Consider the following 22,756-nt stretch of genomic DNA (forward strand, 5'->3'; position numbering starts at 1 on the left):
CTCCTATGGCAGGCCTTAACAATCCTGAAGGCAGAGTGCTTGGTTTTTATGTGAGAGGGTGCCCCTGCATGATCATAGCCCCTGTGCAGCGTTCGGAGTATCTCCTCTGATTCTGTTTGTGGTGCAGCATGACCATATACTCTTAAGTGCATTATAACCTCGCGGTAAATGCTAACTTTGGACTGGCTGCACGGAAACATGTTGTGTTTGGTGTCAAACACTTTGGAATACTACCCCCCCCCCCCCCCAAGAGTTCTGGCGGCGGGGGTAGCATTCCACCCTTCTAGAGGGAGACATATGTTCACACTGGTCTACCCGGTGAAGACTTTCTAAAGCCCTGGCATCACAAAATGAATGCCACTGCCACAGTCACGGGTCTGGCCTCCTGCTGCTGACCGAAACTCCGTCAGGGGAGGCCTGGACAATAGGTTTCCTGTTCCAGGGAGGTGTAACCACCTCCCCAGACAGGCAGATGTGTATTGGGGCTGGGCGGGAGCACTCTCTGGTGCTTAGAAGTCCTGCACTGGGGGCACACTTGGTGTCCCAGGGAGGTGTAACCACCTCCCCAGACAGGCAGATGTGTATTGGGGCTGGGCGGGAGCACTCTCTGGTGCTTAGGAGTCCTGCACTGGGGGCACACTTGGTGTCCCTATGCATAGCCCTGTTCAAACCGGTTGCAGGGGCTACCTGCCCCTGCTCTGGCGCGAAACTGGACAAAGGAAATGGGTGTAACCACCCCTCTTTCCAAACCCTCCCTTAGGTGGGTCCCTAGAGCTTGTCCAACCCCCAAACTTAGTATAAGTATGGGACCCCAGTCCTTGAGACTTTAGATTACCCTGGACGAAACTCTGCAACATATATCCTGGACCTTCGACGTTCTATTTCAACTAGAAGACTGAAGAAATCTCCCTTGGGGTCAAGGAGTGACTCCCCTGCTTGGCAAGCACCAAAGAAGCAACTGTCTGGTCTGCAATTCTGAAGCTCCTGCCGGACGCCGAAGTCTCTACATCACCAGAGGTTGATTTCCAGACTTCCCCGAGGCTACCCTGAGTCCACAGCAAAATTGAGGCCCATGGCTATCGTGGGTGACGTGGAACCGTGACCCCTGGACACCATGATCTTTTGTCGACCCATCATCTTCCTGGTCTTCCTCAAAGTTGTGCTTTGGGCTCCGAGTAGCCTCAGCCTTGGGCATCTACAGCACCGAAGATCTCTGGACTCCACTCCACGAGTGACCCGTGGGCCAGTGTGACTGCTCAAGGCTCCTTCGCGATCGCTAGCCCGTTGGCTAGTGGGTCCCCACGAAGGCAGCTCCTCTTCTGATTGGGCTTTCCTGGTTGCTCCAGCCATGCCCCGACTTACCCTCGCTGGGTGAGTCCCCCAGACCTTGCTGTTCTGCACCAACGTCTTTCTTCTTTTTCCACTCTACTTGCCGTTTCCAAGGCTTGTTGTGTCCTTTCTGGTCACCGACAATGCAGCACTCGACTTCGTGGAACAGTTCGAATCCAGCCCCTGGTCGTCGTTGACCACTCCTGGATCTCGTGGCTGAAGAGTCAAGACACCCGTCAACTCACCTGAAGCACCCAACATCTGTGGGCATTGGACTATCGTGCCCCTGGTCACTGGTAAGTGACCCAGACTCTGTCACCTCTGCTTTCAGGTTACATCCATCTTCGATTCAGGCTTGGATCGCTTCGGACACTTCTCCTCTTCACGGCAGCAGCACTTCTTGAGCAGCTTCCATTGAAAACGATGCTGCGACCCGACACCATTTGACACCTATGCACCCGGCTTACCTGGGTGAGGTAACTCGAGTACTCCGGTGCTCCCGTGGGTGTTGGCCCTAGACACCTCTTAGTCCAAACGGGTTTGCTTGTAGTCGTCCTCGAAGTGTCCTTAAAATCTTAATTTCCAACCGCGACTTTCCCCATAGAAGATAACGGTGATTCGCGGCTGTGTTCTCGCACTGCATGCGTCCCCCGTGGGTCTCCTGTGTCACTGCCTTGGGTGGTTCCTTGTGGTCCAAGCACTTCTGCAGGCTCTAGGCCTGGTGTCTAGTTCAGTTGTGGTTCTTATACCACTTTATTGGTATATGGTTTGGTACGCCCCTAGGGCCTAAACGTGTATTTGTGCTTTTACTATTAAATACTGACTTGTAACTTAAGTACTTTCAACTCTAGCCTCATAAAGAGACTAGAGCGGTGTGTTTTATCTTAAATACATATATTTTAAATATATACCTGGTGTGGTTGTCCTTTCATTTGGTCATTCAAAAGGTTATAGACTGGTAAAACAAGCTGCTTTACAAGACTTAGCCTGAAGGCTGCTCTCCATAGCTTCCACTAGGATAGCTTTCAATAAAGGTTGTATTTAACCTATCACCATAAGGGGTTGTTTGGACTGATACAGGGTGCCAACTATAACTAGTGGACAGTATATATATAACAAAGCCAAGAGTAGGCTGAAACGCGTTGGTCTGAGCAGTGAATGCGACATTAAAAGTTAAAAAGTCAAGTCTTGAGTGCCGCGTCTCTTGTTGGAAAAAAATAAATTGTATTTATATAATTTTTTTGTTTTTGTTTTTTGCATATTTATATAGCGCGAACTCGACCCGAAGGTATTGGAGCGCTTTACATAGCACCATATTTACATTACACATTCGGGCACGGGGAGATTAAGTGATTTGCCCAGAATCACAGGATGTGGATGCGACCTCGAGGCTCGAACCCTGGTTTCCTGCACCAGAGGCGGCAGCGCAACTTCTCACAGCCAGGGACACCCACCGCTTGCGATAACCCAGGTTTCGCAGACAATATTGTACTTCAGACACAACTAAGAAAAATGGGGTTGCTATATTACATGCACAGAAATTCTAAGGTAAGGTTATCAACATGGTTGCTGAACTTAGAGGCAGAGCACTGGGGATTAGGCTTCAGTGGGGCCATATGCAGTTTACAGTGGCGTCTATATATGCACCGAATGAACACCAAGAACGCTTCCTGATCAACTACCTTAAACAGGTTCTAGCCACTCCTCATCGAGCGGTGGTGATAGGTGGCGACTTTAATCTCGTAATGCATACAGACTTAGACCGTTCTGTGAAACGTACTACACAAGCTGGGGCTCTTTCCCAAACCGGGCTTCAATGGCTTTTGAACAGCTCCCTTAACGACATGTGGAGACAAACACACCGCTCCACTAGGGATTACACGTTCTTTTCAGCTGCCCATAAATCCTATGCTCGCATAGATAATTATTTAATTCCAGATGCCCTAAAAGGATGCGCAGCTGATGCGACGATCAAACCACGTTCTCTTTCTTATCACGCCCGATCACGCTATCATTGAATCTAGGTGTTTGCCAACCGCACTCATTGCGTTGGTGACTCCAAGATGCCATGTTCGAATCAGACCAGACAGTCAAAGCAATCCACAAGGCGATTACAGAGTATCTCGCCATCAGCGATCGCGAGGAGGTACGCCTCTCCTTTGTATGGGAAGCATTAAAATTAGTAATACGCGGCGAATTAATAGCGATCTCAGCAGGTGAAAAACGGCTTCGTAAAGAGCAGAGGAATCAGATAGAGGCGGCAGTAGCAGAACTAGAATCCATACATAAACGCACAGGTGTTCCTCGCATCTGGAGGGAATTGGAAAATAAATGTCTACTCCTGCGCCGCCTAGACCTAGACCGAGCAGAATATGCCTTAATGTGTCTTCGACAAAAGTTCTTTGTCAGTGACCATCGCTCAAACCATATGTTAGCACACCGATTGCGTCAGAGGGAGTTCTCCGGAACAGTGTTGGGGATTAAGACTCCGTCGGGGATAATAGTACACTCAGACTTAGAAATTACTGAAGCCTTCCGAGCCTTCTACAGCAGCTATATGCAGGAGAAGACTCGCCCTCTGGAGACATAGATCCATATCTTCAAGAAGTGCAGCTAACCAGGCTCCCTCCTGATATTGCCGCTCAAATTGACCGCCTCAAGGGCGTGCCTCAATAACCCGCCTCAAAATTTCCAAAGCGCCGGGCCCTGATGGCTTTATCCCACTATTTTGCAAGAAGTTCTGCTAGATCTTAGCCCCTTTGCTGACCAGACTTTTTAACTCATTCATTGACACCGGATGTTTGCCTGACTCCCTCTCTGAAGCTTCTACCGCGGTCATTTTAAAACCTTCTCAAGAGCCTTTGGATTGTGCTTCTCATCACTCTATCTCGTTGCTCAACATTGATGCAAAAATATTCATGAGCATATTGGCTGCTCGCATGAGCCCATACATGGCAGGTCTAATTGATCTGGACCAAGCTGGGTTTATCTCATCGAGGCAATGCGGGGAAAACGCCGAATGGCTCATACACCTCACAGATCTCTTCGACCGCTCTCGAGAGGAGGCCCTCCTACTCTGTCGACGCAGAAAAGGCCTTCGATAGGGTCCCCAGGCCGTTTCTATTTTATACGCTCCGTCGATTCGGCTTTGGGGAGAGGTTCCTCGGCTGGACGAGATGCATCTATAACACCCCCAGGGCTTCTGTCAGAGTCAATAAATACTCTTGCCGTCCTTTCCCCATATACAGAGAAACAAGGCAAGGTTGCCCCCTGTCCCCATTTCTATTCACCCTGTATATGGAGCCGATGGCACAAAGAATCCAATACAACCCCTCGATCTTGGGGATGCGCCTGGGAGCAGATACGCATACCATAAGCTTGTATGCTGATGATGTGGTTCTATCCTTGATGAATCCCACGTCTTCGCTCTTGGCCCTGGTGGATGAATTCAGTTGTTTTAGTGGGGTATCCGGGTTCAAAGTAAATATTTATAAGTCATAAATCCTAAATCTCTCAGATACGGTGGCGGCCTTGACTACTCCATTCCCATTTACCTGGGCCGGTGACCATATATCAAACCTAGGAATCTCGCGAGCACGTACTCCCAAGAATACTCTAGCGGCCAACTATGGCCCACTCTTGGAGCAAACTACTAAAACTCTAGCCACGTGGACCCGGAGCGGCCTCTCCTGGGCAGGACGTAGCGCTGCAGTAAAGATGACGATCATGCCACGTATACTTTGTCTTTCAGACTATCCCCCTCTCCCCACCCTCGGCAACCCTCCGTAACTTGCAACGAGCTATCAATCACTTCATATGGGGCGGGAAGCACCCACGACTTTGCTCTTATCGTATTACTAAGCCTAAAGGAGGAGGGGAATAGGGGTACCAGTGGTGTTTAGATACTTTCAAGCATCCAAACTACGCTTTATCTTGGAGTGGAATTGCCCCCTCTCAGAGAAGCATTGGTCGTTCATGGACCAATCTATCGCAAGGGTGAACATATGGCAAGAGATCTGGCTTCCTTGTAAACACAGGGCGTGGGGGCTCTATTCCTCCCCCATAACAGCGACTACCCTAAACGTTTGGGATGCAACACCGATCCACCATGCATTTACTACATTCCCCTCCCGATGACCCCGTTAGTAGACAACCCTGACTTCCCTCCTGGATGCAAGTCAGAACCATTGCAGCGGTGGCGTGAGAAGGACTGCAAGAGGGTAGGCTCTCTATTTGATCAGAATAGGATCATTCCCTTCGATCAGCTTTAGCAAGATTACGCAATCCCGGCCTCTGATCTTTTCACATACAATCAAGCATGTCACTGGGTAACTTCCCCGGATATGAGACCAGGAGCTTCCCGACAATTGACGCACTTCGAAAAATGTCTCGTCACTAAAAACGAAAACTAACACATCATATCAGAACTTTACGCCCTACTCTCAACAGACGCCTCTTACACAAAATCCAAAGGGCAGCTGAGGTGGGAGGAGGAAATAGGCAGAACACTCACAGACCAAGAATAGCAGGACATACAGTATAGAATCCATCATACTGCACATGATATCCCGGGCACAGAGGCAGCATATAAGGTAGACTCTTATTGGTACTTAAAACCGGCCAGATTGAACTATTGGAATAAAGACCGTCCAGGCACTTGCTGGCGTGGGTGCGGGCAGACAAGCTCACTGGTACATTTACTATGGCATTGTCCCAAATTGGTTAGATACTTAGAATTGATTCTTCAGGACATCAATGAAGTCTTTAATACGGATATTCCGTGCTTCCCAGCCTAAACTCTGCTAGGTTTCCCCAACCTCCTGACCTTTCCCTTGCGCTCCCTTAGTGGATGGCAGATAGCCTTAGCTCTTAATGCTGCAAGATTGGAACTACTTGCTCACTGGGGTTCCACAGTGGTACCAGACTACACTGCATGGTTGAGAAGGCTGTGGACTGTGCTCGCGATGGCGTGCATGTCTATGATGGTGGACAATAAAGCTGAAGCATACGCGGAAATTTGGGCACCATTTATCACACTGTTAAGCAAGGAATTCAGGGAAGTGACTTGCCCCAGGTTCCTGCGAATCCTATGCCTCACTTCCACTACCCAAGATTTGGGCACATAAAGGAGGTGCATGTTTAAGAGCCTGTCTGTAGTTAACATTGTAGGTTGATACAGGATCATCTTCAGGTGCAGAATACACACAGTGTTGGGGAGGGGTGGGTGGAGGAGGGGGGTTCTTCTTTCTTGGTTATTGGTCTTTTCCCCCCCATTTAAAATCCGGGGCTCTCTTTTTTTTCCTTTTGTCCCTTTTTTGCTTTGCAGTCCATGGCATACATAAGGTAGTTTGCTTTCCACTGGTACGAAACTTGATACACATGCCACTGACACGGCCAGTGGTTGTAGGCATACCCGATGTTATAATATTGTGAAAACGAATAAAAGAATTGTTCCATAAAAACTCTTCTCTCTTACCAGTCACAGAAGAAAAGTAAACCGCAATCCCATGTTAAAAGAATAAGCATTAATTTGTCAGAAGACATAGCCTGATATTTGACCCCTGTATTTGAAGCGCAGGAAATGTAAGATAAATACAGAATTTAAAGGCATCTATATTTATTGCATGGACTTACGCTACACACCAAAAATTGTCTGGCAACCCATCACTGGGTCGCTACCCACAGTTGGGGAAATGCAGGCCTAGATACAACCATATGAGCTGTAACTGGTAATCACATGTACTGCAAAGTGATGTCTACATAGCCACATGTCTACCAGATCATAAAAGTTCATTCTGTTTTGCAATTTATAAGCAGAATGGCTTGGTGCTGTGGGCACATCATCCCCAATTGTAATACAGTATGGACATCCCTTGTCTGTAAAATGAAAGGTATGATAATTTTCCATAAATCTAGTATAAACTTAATTGAATGATCAAAATATGTGTATAGCTCACTGTAACTTTATTCATAGGTATGTGTTCCGAAACCGGTCTTTAAAGTTGATGAACATCACAAGCTCTTGCAAATCCAGCAATTAATTTCTCTGCAACCTATTGTGCGAATACAAAATACAAACAGGGTCTTTTCAGACTGTGTGCCAGATTTTCCTTGCTGGGACCTGTAAGCTATGTTTCTTGAAGCATTATTATTTTAGCTCACAGTAAGTGCCTGTGGTAGTGCAAAACAAACACACAGACACACACAGGCACACACAATGCATTCTGCATAAAAAGGGATTACACTAGAAAGCTCTTCAATGGTTCAACTCCTTCCTACATAATAGAAAACAACAAACTCAAATGGGCCCCTTCTCTTCCAGTGAAAAAAAACATTGACGTTGGTGTCCCGCAGGGAGCCTTCTTAAGCCCAACCCTTTTTAGGTCCCGTCTAGCGTTTCTGCGCGCATGCGCTGCGCGCTCTGCGAGGGCTATTGTGATCGAGGAGATTTTAGAAGGGGACTTGAAGCCCTGCCCATCATTTTCATTGGGTCGCGTCAGCGTTTATGCTAAACAATGGCTTCCCATTAAAAAGGATGCTTCTTGGTTACTGCCTTGTCTCCCTTTTGGACAGCCCATCCGAACTGGGTCGTTAGCTTCACGGCTGTCGTGAGGATATTTCTCATCAAACGGAGACGTGTAGTGACGGATCATGTTTCAGAAGTCTTGTTTACTTTTCATGTCTTAACCTTAGGTCAGGTTTCTTTTGGTAGGACTTGCGCATGTTTGGGCGTCTTCACAAGGTGTGCATCGCTTGAACTGCGCAGTGTCCGTTTTAGGGAAGCCACACTTTGTCTTTCGGCATGGCGTGTGCTCCTTTGTTTATTTCTGCAGGGCAGCTGCTAAGGTGATCACCATTGCCAGACCGCGCTTGTTTATTTAATTCATTTGCCACGTGGGCCGCTTTCACTTTTGTGGCCGCACGTCTTTATTTATTTAATTACATTGGAGCATGGACCGCTAACTTTAGCAGCCGCGCTTGGTTTATTTACTTGTTTTTATAACCGGAGGGGGCAGCAAGGGCTAAGAGAATAAAAGAAGGGAGTAGGCAGGGGTACGTGGAGGAGGAAAGGCGTGGAGAAGGTGGACATCGGATAGAAACATGGGAGCAATAACTAATTGAAAGTAATATGTATCTCGTAAAGTGTAATCAACTGTATGGGGGCGCGTGATTCCACGCTGCTTCCAGAGCCTGCCTTCAAGCAAAAGTATGAGAGTTGGAGCTGAGAGGCAGCGCCGCCCCAATTCCTCCCTCGCGCCTGGTCTGTGCTCCCTCCTCTCATGCTTGGCTAAAGTTCATTCAGCTGCAGAGCCCGAGAAAACATGGCCGAGCACGTTAGCCGCAGCACTATGTATGACTGAATCGTGCTGGGGGCTGGCATTTAGGGCTGCTGCACGGCCTACCATCTCGCCAAGAATGGACAGAAGACCCTTCAGTTGGAACAGGTAGGGTGGCGCCTCCTACTGTCTCTGCATTAAGTCACCGGTACATGACGTAACTCGCCAACAACAGTATCTGGCTTTGTCTGCTTCTTTCTCATTTGGGTGCTGGGGGAGTGAGGGGTCAAAGGAGTCTGTGAACACAGGGACACCATCCCTGGTCTCCCACGTCACAAACTGCGCAATCAAGCTCTGTGGAAATTAAGAGCTTTTCAAAATCATCCCAAGTGTTTGATATGTTTCTATAGCTCTTAAGTTTATCCGGTCCATGCGCAAGTTGACCATTCAGTCTGAGTTTTTTCACTTTGCTACCTGGTCTTGTAGTCTTGTTAATCACCATCTAAGACATATAACATAAGCTGCGGAGACGATGTGGCTTAACGGGTAAAGCGGCCGACCCTGAGGCAGCGGAACAAGGCTCGAGCCTCGGCAGGGACGCTCAAACATCCTGTGATTCTGGGCAAATTGCCCAATTTTCCTGTGCCTAAAAATGAATGTGTCTGTCTGTAACGCAACCGGTGCTTGTAAAGCGCTCCGATACCTACGGGTCAACTTTGCGCTATATAAAACTGCACAACAAAAAAGAACTGTAATGCTAAGTAAAAACCTGGACTGCATGACACGCTAACGCGTGTACATAGGCAACCGAAGTGCTGGACTGTCTCTCTTTACCTTTTTGATCGCCCAACAATTTTGTTTCAACCCCTATCCACTCACACGACACCGCACTTTGTACAGAGAATGATCAATTTCGTCTATTCATCAAAAGTGCGACGTTTTTTTTTTTCTAGCAAAAGTTATTAAAGGGATTTGTAAGTTTCAGTACAGGTATACCACCAGAACATTTGTAAAAACTGTTCAGTAGCATAAAATACTTTTTTTTTTTTTTAAGTTTCTGTATGTGGTTGCGATCTTGTTGTGGAAGAATTCGGCAAGGTTGTCGCATAGCTTCTGTTAGGGTGTGATGTTTTTGCTGGCCGCCGGGTGGGAGAATTTCTTAACAATGTTGAAAGGTTTTTTGATTTGTTGGCGCTGGTTTCGATGCGTGCTGCTAGGACTGTCTTATTTGGTGCCCTCAGCAGGCAGTGGTTGAGGTTGAGGAAGGTCTTGAAGGCTGCCCTGTCGGAGGTGTTCTTGCTGGAGCACCATCTCCTCTCCAGCTGTTTGCTGTCTGTTTTGTTTCACTGTTCGGAGTTCTTGGGTGTACCATGTGGTGGCCTTTTTGAAGGATTTTCTCTGGATGTTGCTCTTGATGGGGACGATGCTGTCTGTGCAATTGGTGATCCAGGCGTTGAGATTCTTCACTTCCTGTTCGAAGTTGGCGGTGGTAGTGGGGTTGGAGGTGTTGAGGGCATCCATCCAGCTGGTCTTTTGTTCCATCTCTGGTGAGGGGCACTGGTGGTCTTGGGGGTGGCGGTGCGGGGGCTGGAGATTTCGAAGTGGACGATGTAGTGATTGGTCCATGTGAGTTCTGTGATGTGGCTGTATTTGATGAAGTTGCTGAGAGTGAAAATGGGGTCCATTGTGTGTTCTGCAGTGTGTGAGGTTCTTGGACAATCGGGGTAATTCCGAGGCTGCTTATACTGTTGAGGTAGAGGGTCATAGGGGCGTCAATGTGGAAATTTAGGTTACTGAGGATGATGTCATTTTCGAAGTCTAAACCTAGAGCTGCAAAGAAGTCTGCAATGCTGTTGCAGAAGCCGGAGGGCAGGCTTGTAGTCGATATGCGAGGGTGTCTCTAACGGTTGTCTTGTTGTCCTAGTGGAGCTTGAAGTTGAAAGATGTTACATGGGGGTGCTGCTGTTGTCGGTGGTGGTGGTGCACTTTTATGTTCTCTTTGTGGATGATGGCTGTTCCTCCTCCTGACTTGGCTTGTCCTGATGAGTGATTTTATATCCATCGGGGATTGCTGTGGCAGAGTCTGGGGAGGATGTGGAAGGAAATGTCTGGTGCGAGGGTGACGATGAGGTTCTGTAATTTGGTGAAATGCTTGCATAATGGGCATGTGTTGAGAAGGGTGCATGCGAGTTGGTGTTTTTGTTCAAGTGTTGTCTGTGCTGTGTTCAGGGTGGGGTGGTCGGTGGGCTGATGTGTGCGCTTTGGCAGGTGAAATGGCAGTGGGTGCAGGCGAAAGGTCCTACTATGGAGTTTGGGTCGGCACAGTATTTGTTGTTGCATCCGGGGTTGAGGATGTAGAGCTCACCGATGGTGTAACTTCAGGAGCGGGAGAGCTAGAGGTCGTGATGCTGGGCACAGTCCAGGCGCGGACAGGCTTGCCTTTGGTGCACCTGCTATACGGTTGCGTTGCGGCTTGCATTAAGTACGTCCTGGGTTGGGCAGAGCTTCTGTTGGCAGGAAGAACAGTGAGTGGGGAAAACACAGGCGGTAAACCAAACCTCTGTGCCGTGTTTGACACAGTCTCCCACCCCATCGGTATCCAACGTCTTCACAAGACTGAAATACACAGATCCGCACTCAGATGGATCAGCTCCTTCTTAACCGTTCGCACACAGTCAGTCAACCTGGCCCAAAACACCTGCTCTGTCTCCAACCTGATCAGCGATGTCCCCTAAGGCTCTTCACTCAGCCCCACACACATCAGTGTCTACACGGCCCCGCTTGCCAAGACTGTCCGAGCCCACTGACTTAACACCATCTTGTACGCCGATGACACCCAACTTATCATGTCTGACACCTCCAACACTCAGATGAAGTTAACCAACTGCATGTCCAAAGTCACTGACTGGTAGAACTGCTTGAAGCTCAACTCGGAGCAGAACAGAGGTGGACTTTTTGGGAAAGACACCTCTCTCTGGTGCGCAGTCTGGTGGCTCTCAGGATTAGGACCCACACCCATCCCGACGAAACAGGCCAGGAACCTTCGGTTCATGGTTTACAGTCAAATCTCAATGACCAACCAAGTTAACACGTTTGCCTCCTCTTGATTCCGCACCCTCAAGATCCTCAGGAATGGCTTCCGCTTAACGCCCGTAGAACCATCACTAAAGCCATGATCACGAGAAAGCTGGACTACAGAAACATACTATACTTCTGTATCAGAGCACAGCTCACCAAGAGGCTCCAGGTTATCCAGAACGCAGCAGCCAGACTCGTGCTCAAACCCCCACCTCGCGCTCACATATCCACACATTTCAAAGACCTCCACTGACTCCCTAATCACAGATGCACCCTCTTCAAACTCTTCATACACATAGAAAACTCTGCACAACCAAGGCCTTGCATACACTAGCAGCGGCATTAGATTCCACACAGCGACCAGAGACTCCTTTGCTCTGCCAGCTTCATGCACGTCCATGTAGCCAGTATCCAAAGAGCCGGCGCCCACACCTTCTGATTTATATCCTGGAACGACCTCCCCTGGACATCAGAGCTGCCACTTCATTCTCACAATTCTGCAAAAAACTGAAAAGCTGGCTATTCGAATAGGTCCCAGTCAGGGCAGCACCACAGCCTCAAGCCACCAGCATACCCTCACATGTGGGTCATACAAATACACATCAGATAACATACATGTATATGCCTCAAAAGACATATCTTCCGGGGGTTTTGCTGTCCCAGAACCACCAGAAGGTCTTGGATCATTGGCAGAACCATCTTCAGTCATCCTAAGTACCTAGGCAGCTACCCCTAGCAGTTTATGAAGTATCTGACCGTGCTATTATCAATGTATATTTACTATTCATGGTTCCAATATTGTCGCTTTTCACATGCTTTGATAGGTTGGAGTTGTCTTTGTTGTTAAACCCCTCTACGGGGCACTGAATGCACTTGCAATACCAATAAAATTGATTTTTGGAAAAAAAAATGACCTAATCAACGGCAGCTGTCAATGAATACTCCTGTGATGGCAAATAAATAATGTTTCATACCACTGTCTCAAGATGCACGAGCCCAAGAGCTCCTCCTGTCTAGCGACATGGCAGCTAGTCACCGTTCACTATATAAACTAATTACAACGATGACTCCGTTTCATTTGCAGCCTCAGCATTCTATTTTACAATGCCTGGGATGATGTATGCCATCCTGTCACCAGAGCGCACCACAATGGTAATATAGGTGCATTTCTTGAATAATGATTAACATAAGTCAGCTACAAGCCATCCACAACTTTTCCTTACCATGGCAGCAGAGCGGCCACAATTGCGGTAACAGAGGTTTCGGCCACACTCTGCGAGGACTTTGCCCAACTGCCTAATTGTGTGCACTTCTGCAGTTTCATAACTTTTGCAAAATAAGTTGTCTTAATACTTGTTTAAGCTAATGCCTGTTTTTGATCTGGTGATGGTTTGGAACATTGTTCCACAAGCTCTAGTTGTCTTTTAAACGGTGCTTCTTATTGGAATCCGATTGAAAAAAGAGCATTTAAGAAAGACTGCAGCAGATTAACAGTAGGGGTGGGCAGAATTTGCGTAGTCGTGCTATGCAAACCTCCGCGAAACGGTAAAAAATCTCCGTGAGCACGCAGAAATTCTGCGAACACGCGGAATTACTTTTTCGCAATGCTTTTTTCCTGTTCGCGAACGCTGTTTGCGTGTTTGGGGGGGAAATATCTTGCGAACACGCATTTTGAGAACGCGAGCAAGCAAAAAATTCCGCGAAGCCGCGGAAAGCAGAATTTAGGGCAATTCCACATTCTTAACGAAACGTGAAATTGCCCAAATTCCGCAAACATAATGGAATTTACCGCCCAGGCCTAATTAACAGGCAGTCCTGTACTGTCAGTGAATTTATTCATTCATATGATCGCTTTCTTTGGACGCACTACGGAAGAGGGGAGGGTGATTGGATTCCAGGGTGGCTTTTGGTTGGCTGTGCTGTATTCATCTATTTGGTGTTACCTGAGTCCTAACCTGGTAATATTTATGCAAAAATATTTTTACTATGCAGAGGAAATGACCTTTTAATGACCTAAAACCCCAGGTGTCCTAGAGATTTGTGAAAGCTATACATTATGAACAAACCTACAGAGAACATATTTTATATGCCAATAACTGGTACCTAATTCTAAAAGAAGTATATGACGTTGGTGTACTTGGTCACTTTGTTATGACTAAATAATTCAAACTATATTTTCTTTATAAAGGATGTGCATGTGTTTGCATTGGAGAGAGAAAGCAAAGACATTGGACAAAGAATTTACCTTGTGACATCATATACAGAACTCTGGTTTTATTATAAGTGAGTATTTTCTAATAAAATATCTTAGTATGAAATACATGCAAATAATTGTTAGGAAATATACAGCATCCAGCTTAATATAATTGCAGATATTATTCTATCAAACCACAATGAATGAGTGCTCTTTGACGACATTAAACACAACGGCAGCTTTCTCCAGTATTGACATTTTATAATTGAGATATATTATAATTTGATTGAATATAGTCAGTTCAGTTTGTTCTCCAACACACCTTGCCTCTTTTATCAGTTCTTCTTTGGTGAGTGGTTAAAAGTTGTGATACTAATAGCCTCCTAGTATAGCACCAGTAAGTGTGAGAACGTTGATTGTCATATCCCGTATTCAATTTTACTGATAGACCATTTATTTCCATGTCTTTCCCCCTTACCAGGCTCCTAACAGTCATATTAATTTCAGTTACCTCAACAAGTATAAGAGGCACTGGTCTGTTTGGAGCTTCCAAATCTGATGTTTTCCCAGGAATTCAATTTCTGCAGCTTCCTTACAAATCATTGTCCCACAGACCTACACTTTAATGCTTCCTATATATCTGGACAGTGGAGCGTGAGTGATGGATTCACATTAACTCTCAGCAGTGTGTCACGTTTTCCAGCGTGCCTCAGGCCTGATGAAAAGTCTGGTGCTGAGAGTAAAGAACGACGTGGATATCTTGACCGCCTGGTGACTCCGAGGAAAGTATGTGTGCTCTGCTGCCACATGCTGTTGAATCCAGTGGCACCATCCACCCATCAGTCGATATTTTCAACATACCATAACGGATACAACGTCACCAAAGTGTTATCGCCCAGATGGAGATCATAGAGGTAGCTTCGGTGGAGCACCAGCAATGGTACACCAAGGTTCGGCATGACAACAAAGTTGTGTCTTGACCACTTAGTCTGAAATGCCAATGCCCCGCAGGCTCTCCTATACCCAGCAGAATCATAGGAGCTTGTGAAACTCACACCAGCCAGCCACTACATTTTGAACATTTGCATGGGCAACCCTGCTTTTGTATATTTCTCGCTTGGCAGCCATCCATCAATCCACAAACCTGGAGGTTACCTTGCTGCCTCATAGTCTGGTTATGTTGTGTCTGACTACAACCAATCCAGTATCTCAATGTCGTTTTTGAAGAATATTTTGGGGTGGATGATCTCCCCAGATAACCAGCACCATAACTCTGGCATTCCATCCTAGACCACTGAGAGCCGCTTACCCACTGTTCACCAGGACTCAGTCACTTTTGGGCATTACCAGCACATATGAAAGAAGGTCCCCACCATACTACTGCCCATCAATCATGGGTCTGACTACATACAGTCAAACAGTGAAAGTTGCTTTCTGGTGCAATGAATTCGGTGTAAAAACCTGTGCTGTATCAGCTGGAAATCAATCCTGGGGCCCCATTTTGCCTCCTCATAGTCTGGGTCGCCTAGCGAGGCTGAGTCTACCTCCCATTTAGCTTTCACCTTTGCGATTTCATCAGGAGAGTTGTTAGAGTTTTTTTTTAATTTGCAAGATCCCTTTATACCCTGGGAGCTCCATCAGTATGCCCATACAGCCCGATGCATTTCGGAGCAACCGGCTCCTTGTTGGCTGCTCCTTGTTCACGCACGCACGTATGTATGTATGCGTGTGCGAGTGTGTGTGTATATATATATATATATATATATATATGTGTGTGTGTGTGTGTGTGTGTGTGTGTGTGTGTGTGTGTGTATATGTATGTGTATATGTATGTGTGTATATATATATATATATATATATATATATATATATATATATAATCTACTGACGGTCGCCAGTAGATGGTTATAGTTAGGACCGTGTTTCCATAGGAAATCCGCAACATTCTATTTGGAATAACTTTGGCGCCGGTTGACGAATCCTCGCGAAATTTTCAAAATAGGTGGGGCGCTCCGCTCCTACCCTGAAAGTCTCGGGGGGGATTCGCCAAGCGGGGGATGAGAAAAAAGGAGGGTCCCAAAACGTGTTTTCCCCATGCAATTTTCCATAGGGACCTTTAGTCCAAGGTACAGCCCGAACGGCTGAACAGAATTACTTGAAATTTGGCAAAGAGGTAGTCCTCAGCTCAGGGATGTGCCTTTTGTATATATGGAGTCAATCTGTTCAGTGGTTCCTGAGAAAATCAAAAGTAAAATCATATATATATCTGGGCGGAGCCTAACCACACATCTCATCCTGAGATCTGATTGGCTGTCAGCACTTCATCCAAGAAGTGTTGGCAGCCATCTTGGGACCAATATACATGATAGCACCTCATTAAAAAGCATTGCAGTTAATAGAAGGTTTTAAGACTTTAGTTACATTATAAATCATTTGTTGATGGTACCATACTCATTTAAGGAATTGTGGTGTGTTCTAAGGTGCTTTTACCATGTGAAAAAGCCTTCTGCTGTGATATCATGAACCATGTTTTAGAGAACTATTTTCTCATGCTTTTCCCACAGAGGTTTGGAAGGTGATCTATAAGCTAAACTGAGAGCATATTTTCTGTAAATTCACATTATCTTTCTCAGTCATGTGAGAATGAAGTCTGACATTCTCAGTAAAACATGTACATCCAACAAGGGCAGAGACTGTCAGTTGATTCCTTTGTGTTCTACTGCAGCTTCCCAGAGTGTTCTAAAGAACAACTAGAGCGCTAACAGTCTTACTTATGACAAAAGTATGGCACACCTGAAGCCATCTTGATTGGAATAAAGTGGTAACACTTAAAACATTTAATTTACAAAGGAACAAAATGAGGGGGTTCATTTTGCCATATAAATTATGATTAGTGCTGCAGAAAGAAAAACACATTTTGACTTCTGAAATCCTCTTTTATTTCATAAAAAAATTCTGACATGCAGACTGAAACATGCACTTTCAATACCAGCAGCAAATTTGCCTGGTGAGCAGTAGCTTTACTACAGTGATCTAATGAGTAACTAGAGTGCTAACATACAGAATTTATGGAAAATGTGTGACACATCTGGATGCCTTCTTGATGGAATCAAAGTAAAAATCTGAAAGTATTTCCTACTGAGGAGACTGCAGTAAATGAGGAAATTAGGAAACTTCATAACAAATAAATTTCCCAAGATGGCCACCAGAGACAAAAGAGCCCAAATGTAGCCCAAATGTAGCCCAAATATCACCCAGATGTAGCCCAAATGTAGCCCAATGACAGAAGTGTGCAAAACACTTATTTTTTTTGTATTTGCAGTTTTATATAGTGCAGACTTGTCAGGTATTGGAGTGCTTTACATGAGCATTGGTTACATCACACAAGATCAAATTCATTTTGGTTGTAGACATGGGGAGATTAAGTGATTTGACCAGAATCACAGAATGTTGTGCTGAAGCAGAAACTCAAACCTGGTTCCCCAGTTGCAAAGTCTGCAGCTCTGGAAGTAACACCACACCCTCTCCCCTTGGATGCAACATTTAATCAAGTGGTCAACTGGATAAAAAAACTAAGATTACAAATAATTTAAAAGTTCTTTGTCGCTAGTTTTTTAGAGCACTAACAATAATTTTGATGCAAATAAGACCATCCCATATATGTAATTTCTAAAGGAAATGCTCTAGGCATTACAGTTTTGATTACATCAAGATGACGTCAGGCGTTCCACACTTTTGTAATAAATATAGAATGTTAGCAATCTAGTTGTTTATTGGGATACTGTTGAGAGGCAGAGGCCAGGGGCACGGACTCTGAAAATTAAAGGCAGGTAGGAGAGTGCAGAGGCAACAATTTGACCACACTAGGCAGGCAGGAAGGGCAGTGGCAGCACAACAGACTATGGAGGGCAGTGGAAAGGGGGGGCAGGGGAAAGGGGGGCAGGGGCTACAAACCAACAATACAGGACTGGCAAGAGAGGCTGTGGTGATGTAATAGACCATTATGGGCAGAAGGAAGAGGCAGTGGTCATACAACCATACATGCCAACAGACCCGTTTCAGCCAGGAAACGTCCAATGTTTTTAAGCTCAAATGGGCTTTACTTGATCTGGTTCCTGTCTACAATCTTCTCTTTTTCAATGTAACTCAAAGGGGAAAATCAATACCCCAGATTTATTTCAAAATCTCCCTCTTACCAAGTTCAAAATGTTCGCAAGTATGATACATTGGATCATGGTAGGCAGGAGGAATTGGGGTAGGGACATGGACTCGGATAACAGAGGACAGGAGGGACATTGAGAGGTGCACCAAACTGACCCTACAGGGCAGGCATCAGGGTTTGCAGCAGCACAATACACCACACAGGGCATGTGGGACGGGAGTGCAGCACAACAATCCATAGAAAGCAATAGGGAGGGGACAGGACCATGCACATGGACAACAGACAACAGAGGGGAAAGAGGCAATGGTAGCTAGCTGACCATAATGGACAGACAGGAGAGAAAGCTGCAGCATAACAGACCATAAAGGGCAGGAGGGACGGATCAGGGGCATTACAATGGAACCGACAAGCCAGGAAGGAGGGAATAGAGGTCTGCACATGGAAACAGAGGGCTGGGGGCAAGGGGGCAGGGCAGGAGCAGCAAGATGACCATGGAGGTCAGGCAGGATGGGCACTAGAAACAAGACACACCATGGAGAGCAACAGTGAGACTGATGGCATACACACAGACCATGGAGGGAAGGTGGGAGGGGGTCAGGAGCAGCTAGCTGACCACACAGGGAAGGTGGGAGGGGCCATGGCAGCACAGAAAACCATGCATGGCAAGCGGGAGGGTTAGTGGCAGCACAATGGCTATGATGGGCAAGAAGGAGGGTGCAGGGGCATGCACAAAGGACCATGGAGGATAGAAGGGAGGGTCAGGACCTGGCCACAGACAAGAGAGTTCAGGGGAAGGGGCCTCACAACAGACCGCGCGGGGCAGGCAGGAGGAGCAGTTGCAGCACAACAGACCAGGGAGGGCAGAAGGGTGTGGCAGTAAAATGGACCATGGAGGACAGTAGGAAGGGGATAGGGGCATGGCATGTGGACAGGCAGGGTGGCAGGGACAGGTTACAGTCATCTGACAATGCTAGGCAGGTGGGAGGGGAGTGGCAGCTCAACAGAACACTCAGAGTAGATAGGAGTGGCAGGTCCATGGGACATGGTGGGCAAAAAGGATGGAGCAGGGGCATGCACAAAGACATCGGAGGGCAGGGGGAAGGAGAATAGGGGCAGCAAGCTAAGCACAGAGGCTAAGCAGGAGGTCAATGATTGCCCATAGAATTGGGCAATGGAGGGCAGGAGGAGTGGACTGGTACATCATGCTAAATGGAGGGCAGTGGCAGCACATCAGACCATGCATGGCAGGAGGGAGGAGGCTAGTCCATGGATTCAGACAACAGAGGATAGGGAGGAGGTGGATGTGGCAGCAAGCTAACTGTTCATAGAAGGTGGGTATTAGGAACTTTATTGTTTTTAAAATGTGTGTCTGTGCGAACTACTTAAAATATGAACAAGTATGCAGCATAATCTCACTTTTATTCAGGAAGAAGAGGACGTTTGGGACTGTGACTCCGGGCTCACTTGGCAGAAACATCCCCTGACCTTCCACCCCCCCAGTGTTATATAGAACATAGTCCTGAGAGCACGATTGAAAATGAAAACTAGATATAGTATATGGTATAAACTATGCACCAAAAAGTGTGATATAAAATGAACCGGGGCGTGAAATATAATATGCAATACATTGTGCGCAATGACAGATTCATTGGAGAGCGCGAGATAGCACAGGCACTAGCGCTTGCCATGTGATATGCGCCTTGGAGTGTAATATGCACAGGGCAGTGTTGTGTAACCTAAGTAGTCTCTAAAGTTGTAATATAAAATATGTGCTGGGTAGTGTAACATTGCATATGCACTGTGACAAAGATATGGATCCCAGATTGTAATAAGTATGGCATAGCGCTGTGCTTTATAACATAGGCATCGAGGAAGGCACGTTAGATGGGGCAATATAACCCGTGCGAAGGTAAGTGTGGCATGACATATTCACGGGGTGGTGTTACAGTGCACATGGGCTAGAGAGTGTCATAGCATAAGCACTAGATGGTGGAATACAACACAGAGGTGTGTGGCACTGGGCCAGCAATGGTGGGTGTAACACAGCATTGGGCTCAGCCAGAGCACGCTGTGACTCTCAAGTGAGGTTTGTCTCCTTTCCAGAGAGTAAAATAAAAAGTATTACACATCCGGCGGTGGATGTGTGTTTTATTAACCGTGAGGGGGTTTCTTGCATAGTTTGGTCGAATTTTTGTCGAATCCCCGTTGAATGGCTTGGTGTGCATGTGTATTAAATGTGCCCGTCAATAGCTACCCATGTTTGTATAAATAAACGACAAGGGTGTCTACTTGGAGAGTACCCACCAGCGGGGGCGCCGGGATAAGGCACGGTAGGGTGTCGGACATGTCAGAGCTTCACTAGCGGTGTGAATAGATTCTACGTGGATTCATTGTATACATAGTAGCCCTTTTAATGAATATCACGCAAATCGTCATGGTGATAGGTACATACGGTTTGTCCAGCAACACAGCCCCCCTCCTAAAGAATAAAAAAAAAAAAAAAAAGGCCATGACCTGGGGGTTGGGGTCCCCGGGGCCGATTAAGGCCTTGGGAGGGCCAAATTAATTTTTTCAACAAAAAAAATTAAGGTGCAGGCCCTGGGGGATGGGGTCCCCAGGGCTAATAAATTAGAAAAAGAAAGGGGGCCTCACAGCCCTCCTTCTTAAAAATAAATAAATAAAAGACCGGCATCGCGCCGGAGGCCATGCCCCCTTCTTGCAGCACTCTGCAAACGCGCCCCCTGGCCAGTTGTAAGTTGAGGAATTAATTCCCCTTCAATACTGAGGGTCCCTGAGGGCCAACTAGCCCAACCGGTATCTCCAGTATGCGCCAGGGAGCTGCGTTGCAGACGGGTGTTCTGAGGCCACGCCACTTTTTACACCTCCATGCAACGCAGCTCTGTGGCGCTTACTGGAGGTACCTAGTGGGCTAGTTTGACCCTAGGGACCCTAAGAATTCAAGGGGACTTATCTCTCAACTCAGAACGGCCACAGGGCGCGTTTACGCAGTGGTGAAGGGAGGGGACGGGGCCTGAGGTGACGTGTGCAAACACGCCCTGTGGCACGTTTTTAAGTTGGGGAAATAATTCCCTTTCAATCCTGAGGGACCCTGGGGTCCAACTAGCCCACCAGGTGCTTCCAGTAAGCACCACTGCTCTGCGTTGCAGAGAGGTGGTGCAGGCCGTGCCTCTTTTTACACCTCTCTGCAACGCAGCTCTGTGGCGCTTACTGGAGGTACCTAGTGGTCTAGTTGGACCCTAGAGACCCTCAGGATTCAAGGGGACTTAATCTCCCAACTTAAAATGGCTACAGGGTGTGTTTACACAATGGGGAAGGGAGGGGACGGGGCATGAGGTGACGTGTTCAAACACGCCCGGTGGTGCGTTTTAAGAGGTAGTTTTAATCCCCTGCCTTATTATATACTAGGGGCTTACAGAGGAGGTCATGCTAATCACAGGGGGACCCCAACGCATAGTGTGCCCTAGTGTATGTAGGTGTTTTCACTGTATTCTGAGTGCCTTTTAACATAGCACTGGCTCTAGGACTGCTTAGGCAGACTCCGTTACCACCAGTATCCATCTGAAAAAGTTGAGGGTACAGGATGATTTTGCAACAAGGCTTCTTTCTGCTCTTCTGTTTGTTCTTTCTGCACGTTATATTTCTTCCTGCACTTTTCTTCGTCTTTGAGGACTTCTGTTGCTTCTTTCTGCATTTCTTTTTTTTCTTTCTGTGCGTTTTTCCTTTTTTCTTCACATGTCCTATCTCTGTAGGCATAGTTAGAAATTAGCATTTAAAAAACCTTTGAAATTCACTGAAAAAACCATAGGTTTCAGGCACGTTATAGCTAGGAATTAGCATTTAAAAAACCTTAGAAATTCACTGAAAAAACCATAGGTTTCAGGGGCGATATAGTTAGCTGGACTTTTCACTCGTACAAAACCATAGAAATTCCCCCGTTATAGTTAGTTCAGCTAACTATAACTCGCGCGCCCGCAATGCACTGCTGATGACGTCACATATTACATCATTCATGACATGGTCAGTGACATCACTCATGACATCACTCATGACATCATCCTTGTGATAGTGGCAGACCTCCTCTCCCCCTAATATAACCTTTCATACACACATTCAAAAATAGAAATTAAAATTTTCAAAACAATGGACATACCAATACCAGTTACAACAACCTATTCAGTAATTGTAAGATCCACATATACATCCACTCATTCACCAACAGTCCTATACAGTCACTCACTCATCATATGTATTCATACACCTATACATTCTGTTACACAACGCCACTCATCCATAAAGTTACTCACACACGTAGTCACTCATGCTAATAAAGAATCAAACATCCGTTTACCTGCATATTCAGTTATACACACACCACCACACTTACTTCTACAGAAACTTACACATACTTAGTCTTTTAAACAATCACTTATAGAAACACATACTTATTCATACAGGAACTCTTTCAATCTCTCACTCTCACATATACTCGCTTATATACACCAATAGTCACATATACTAGTTTAAAACATGTAGTTACTCATAGAGACACTATTGAGACAGTCATTCACTCACTAGCACACCCATGCACACACTCATCCACCCATACAGTCCTGCACACATGCTGTCTTCAACACATACAAACAGTGAGTCACTCATTCATGCACCTATGCACTACGTAATACCCCCCACCGAACC

The 22,756-nt window shown here is 46.4% G+C and overlaps 1 protein-coding gene across 6 annotated transcripts in view; it reads left to right on the plus strand.

Moving 5' to 3' along the window:
• Positions 1-22,756, plus strand: part of PRIMPOL (primase and DNA directed polymerase) — a 585,691-nt gene that overhangs the window by 151,344 nt on the left and 411,591 nt on the right. For 4 of the 6 annotated variants that reach the window (XM_085641903.1, XM_085641902.1, XM_085641906.1 and 1 more), the window contains exon 3: positions 13,873-13,967. The exons of the other annotated variants lie outside the window; for them this stretch is intronic. In XM_085641903.1, the coding sequence (XP_085498029.1) occupies positions 13,873-13,967 (95 nt within the window). The remainder of the gene's footprint in view (positions 1-13,872; positions 13,968-22,756) is intronic. 6 annotated transcript variants of the gene reach the window in all.

Source organism: Triturus cristatus, chromosome 2_2 (assembly GCF_964204655.1).
Source record: "Triturus cristatus chromosome 2_2, aTriCri1.1, whole genome shotgun sequence".
NCBI lineage: Eukaryota > Metazoa > Chordata > Amphibia > Caudata > Salamandridae > Triturus > Triturus cristatus.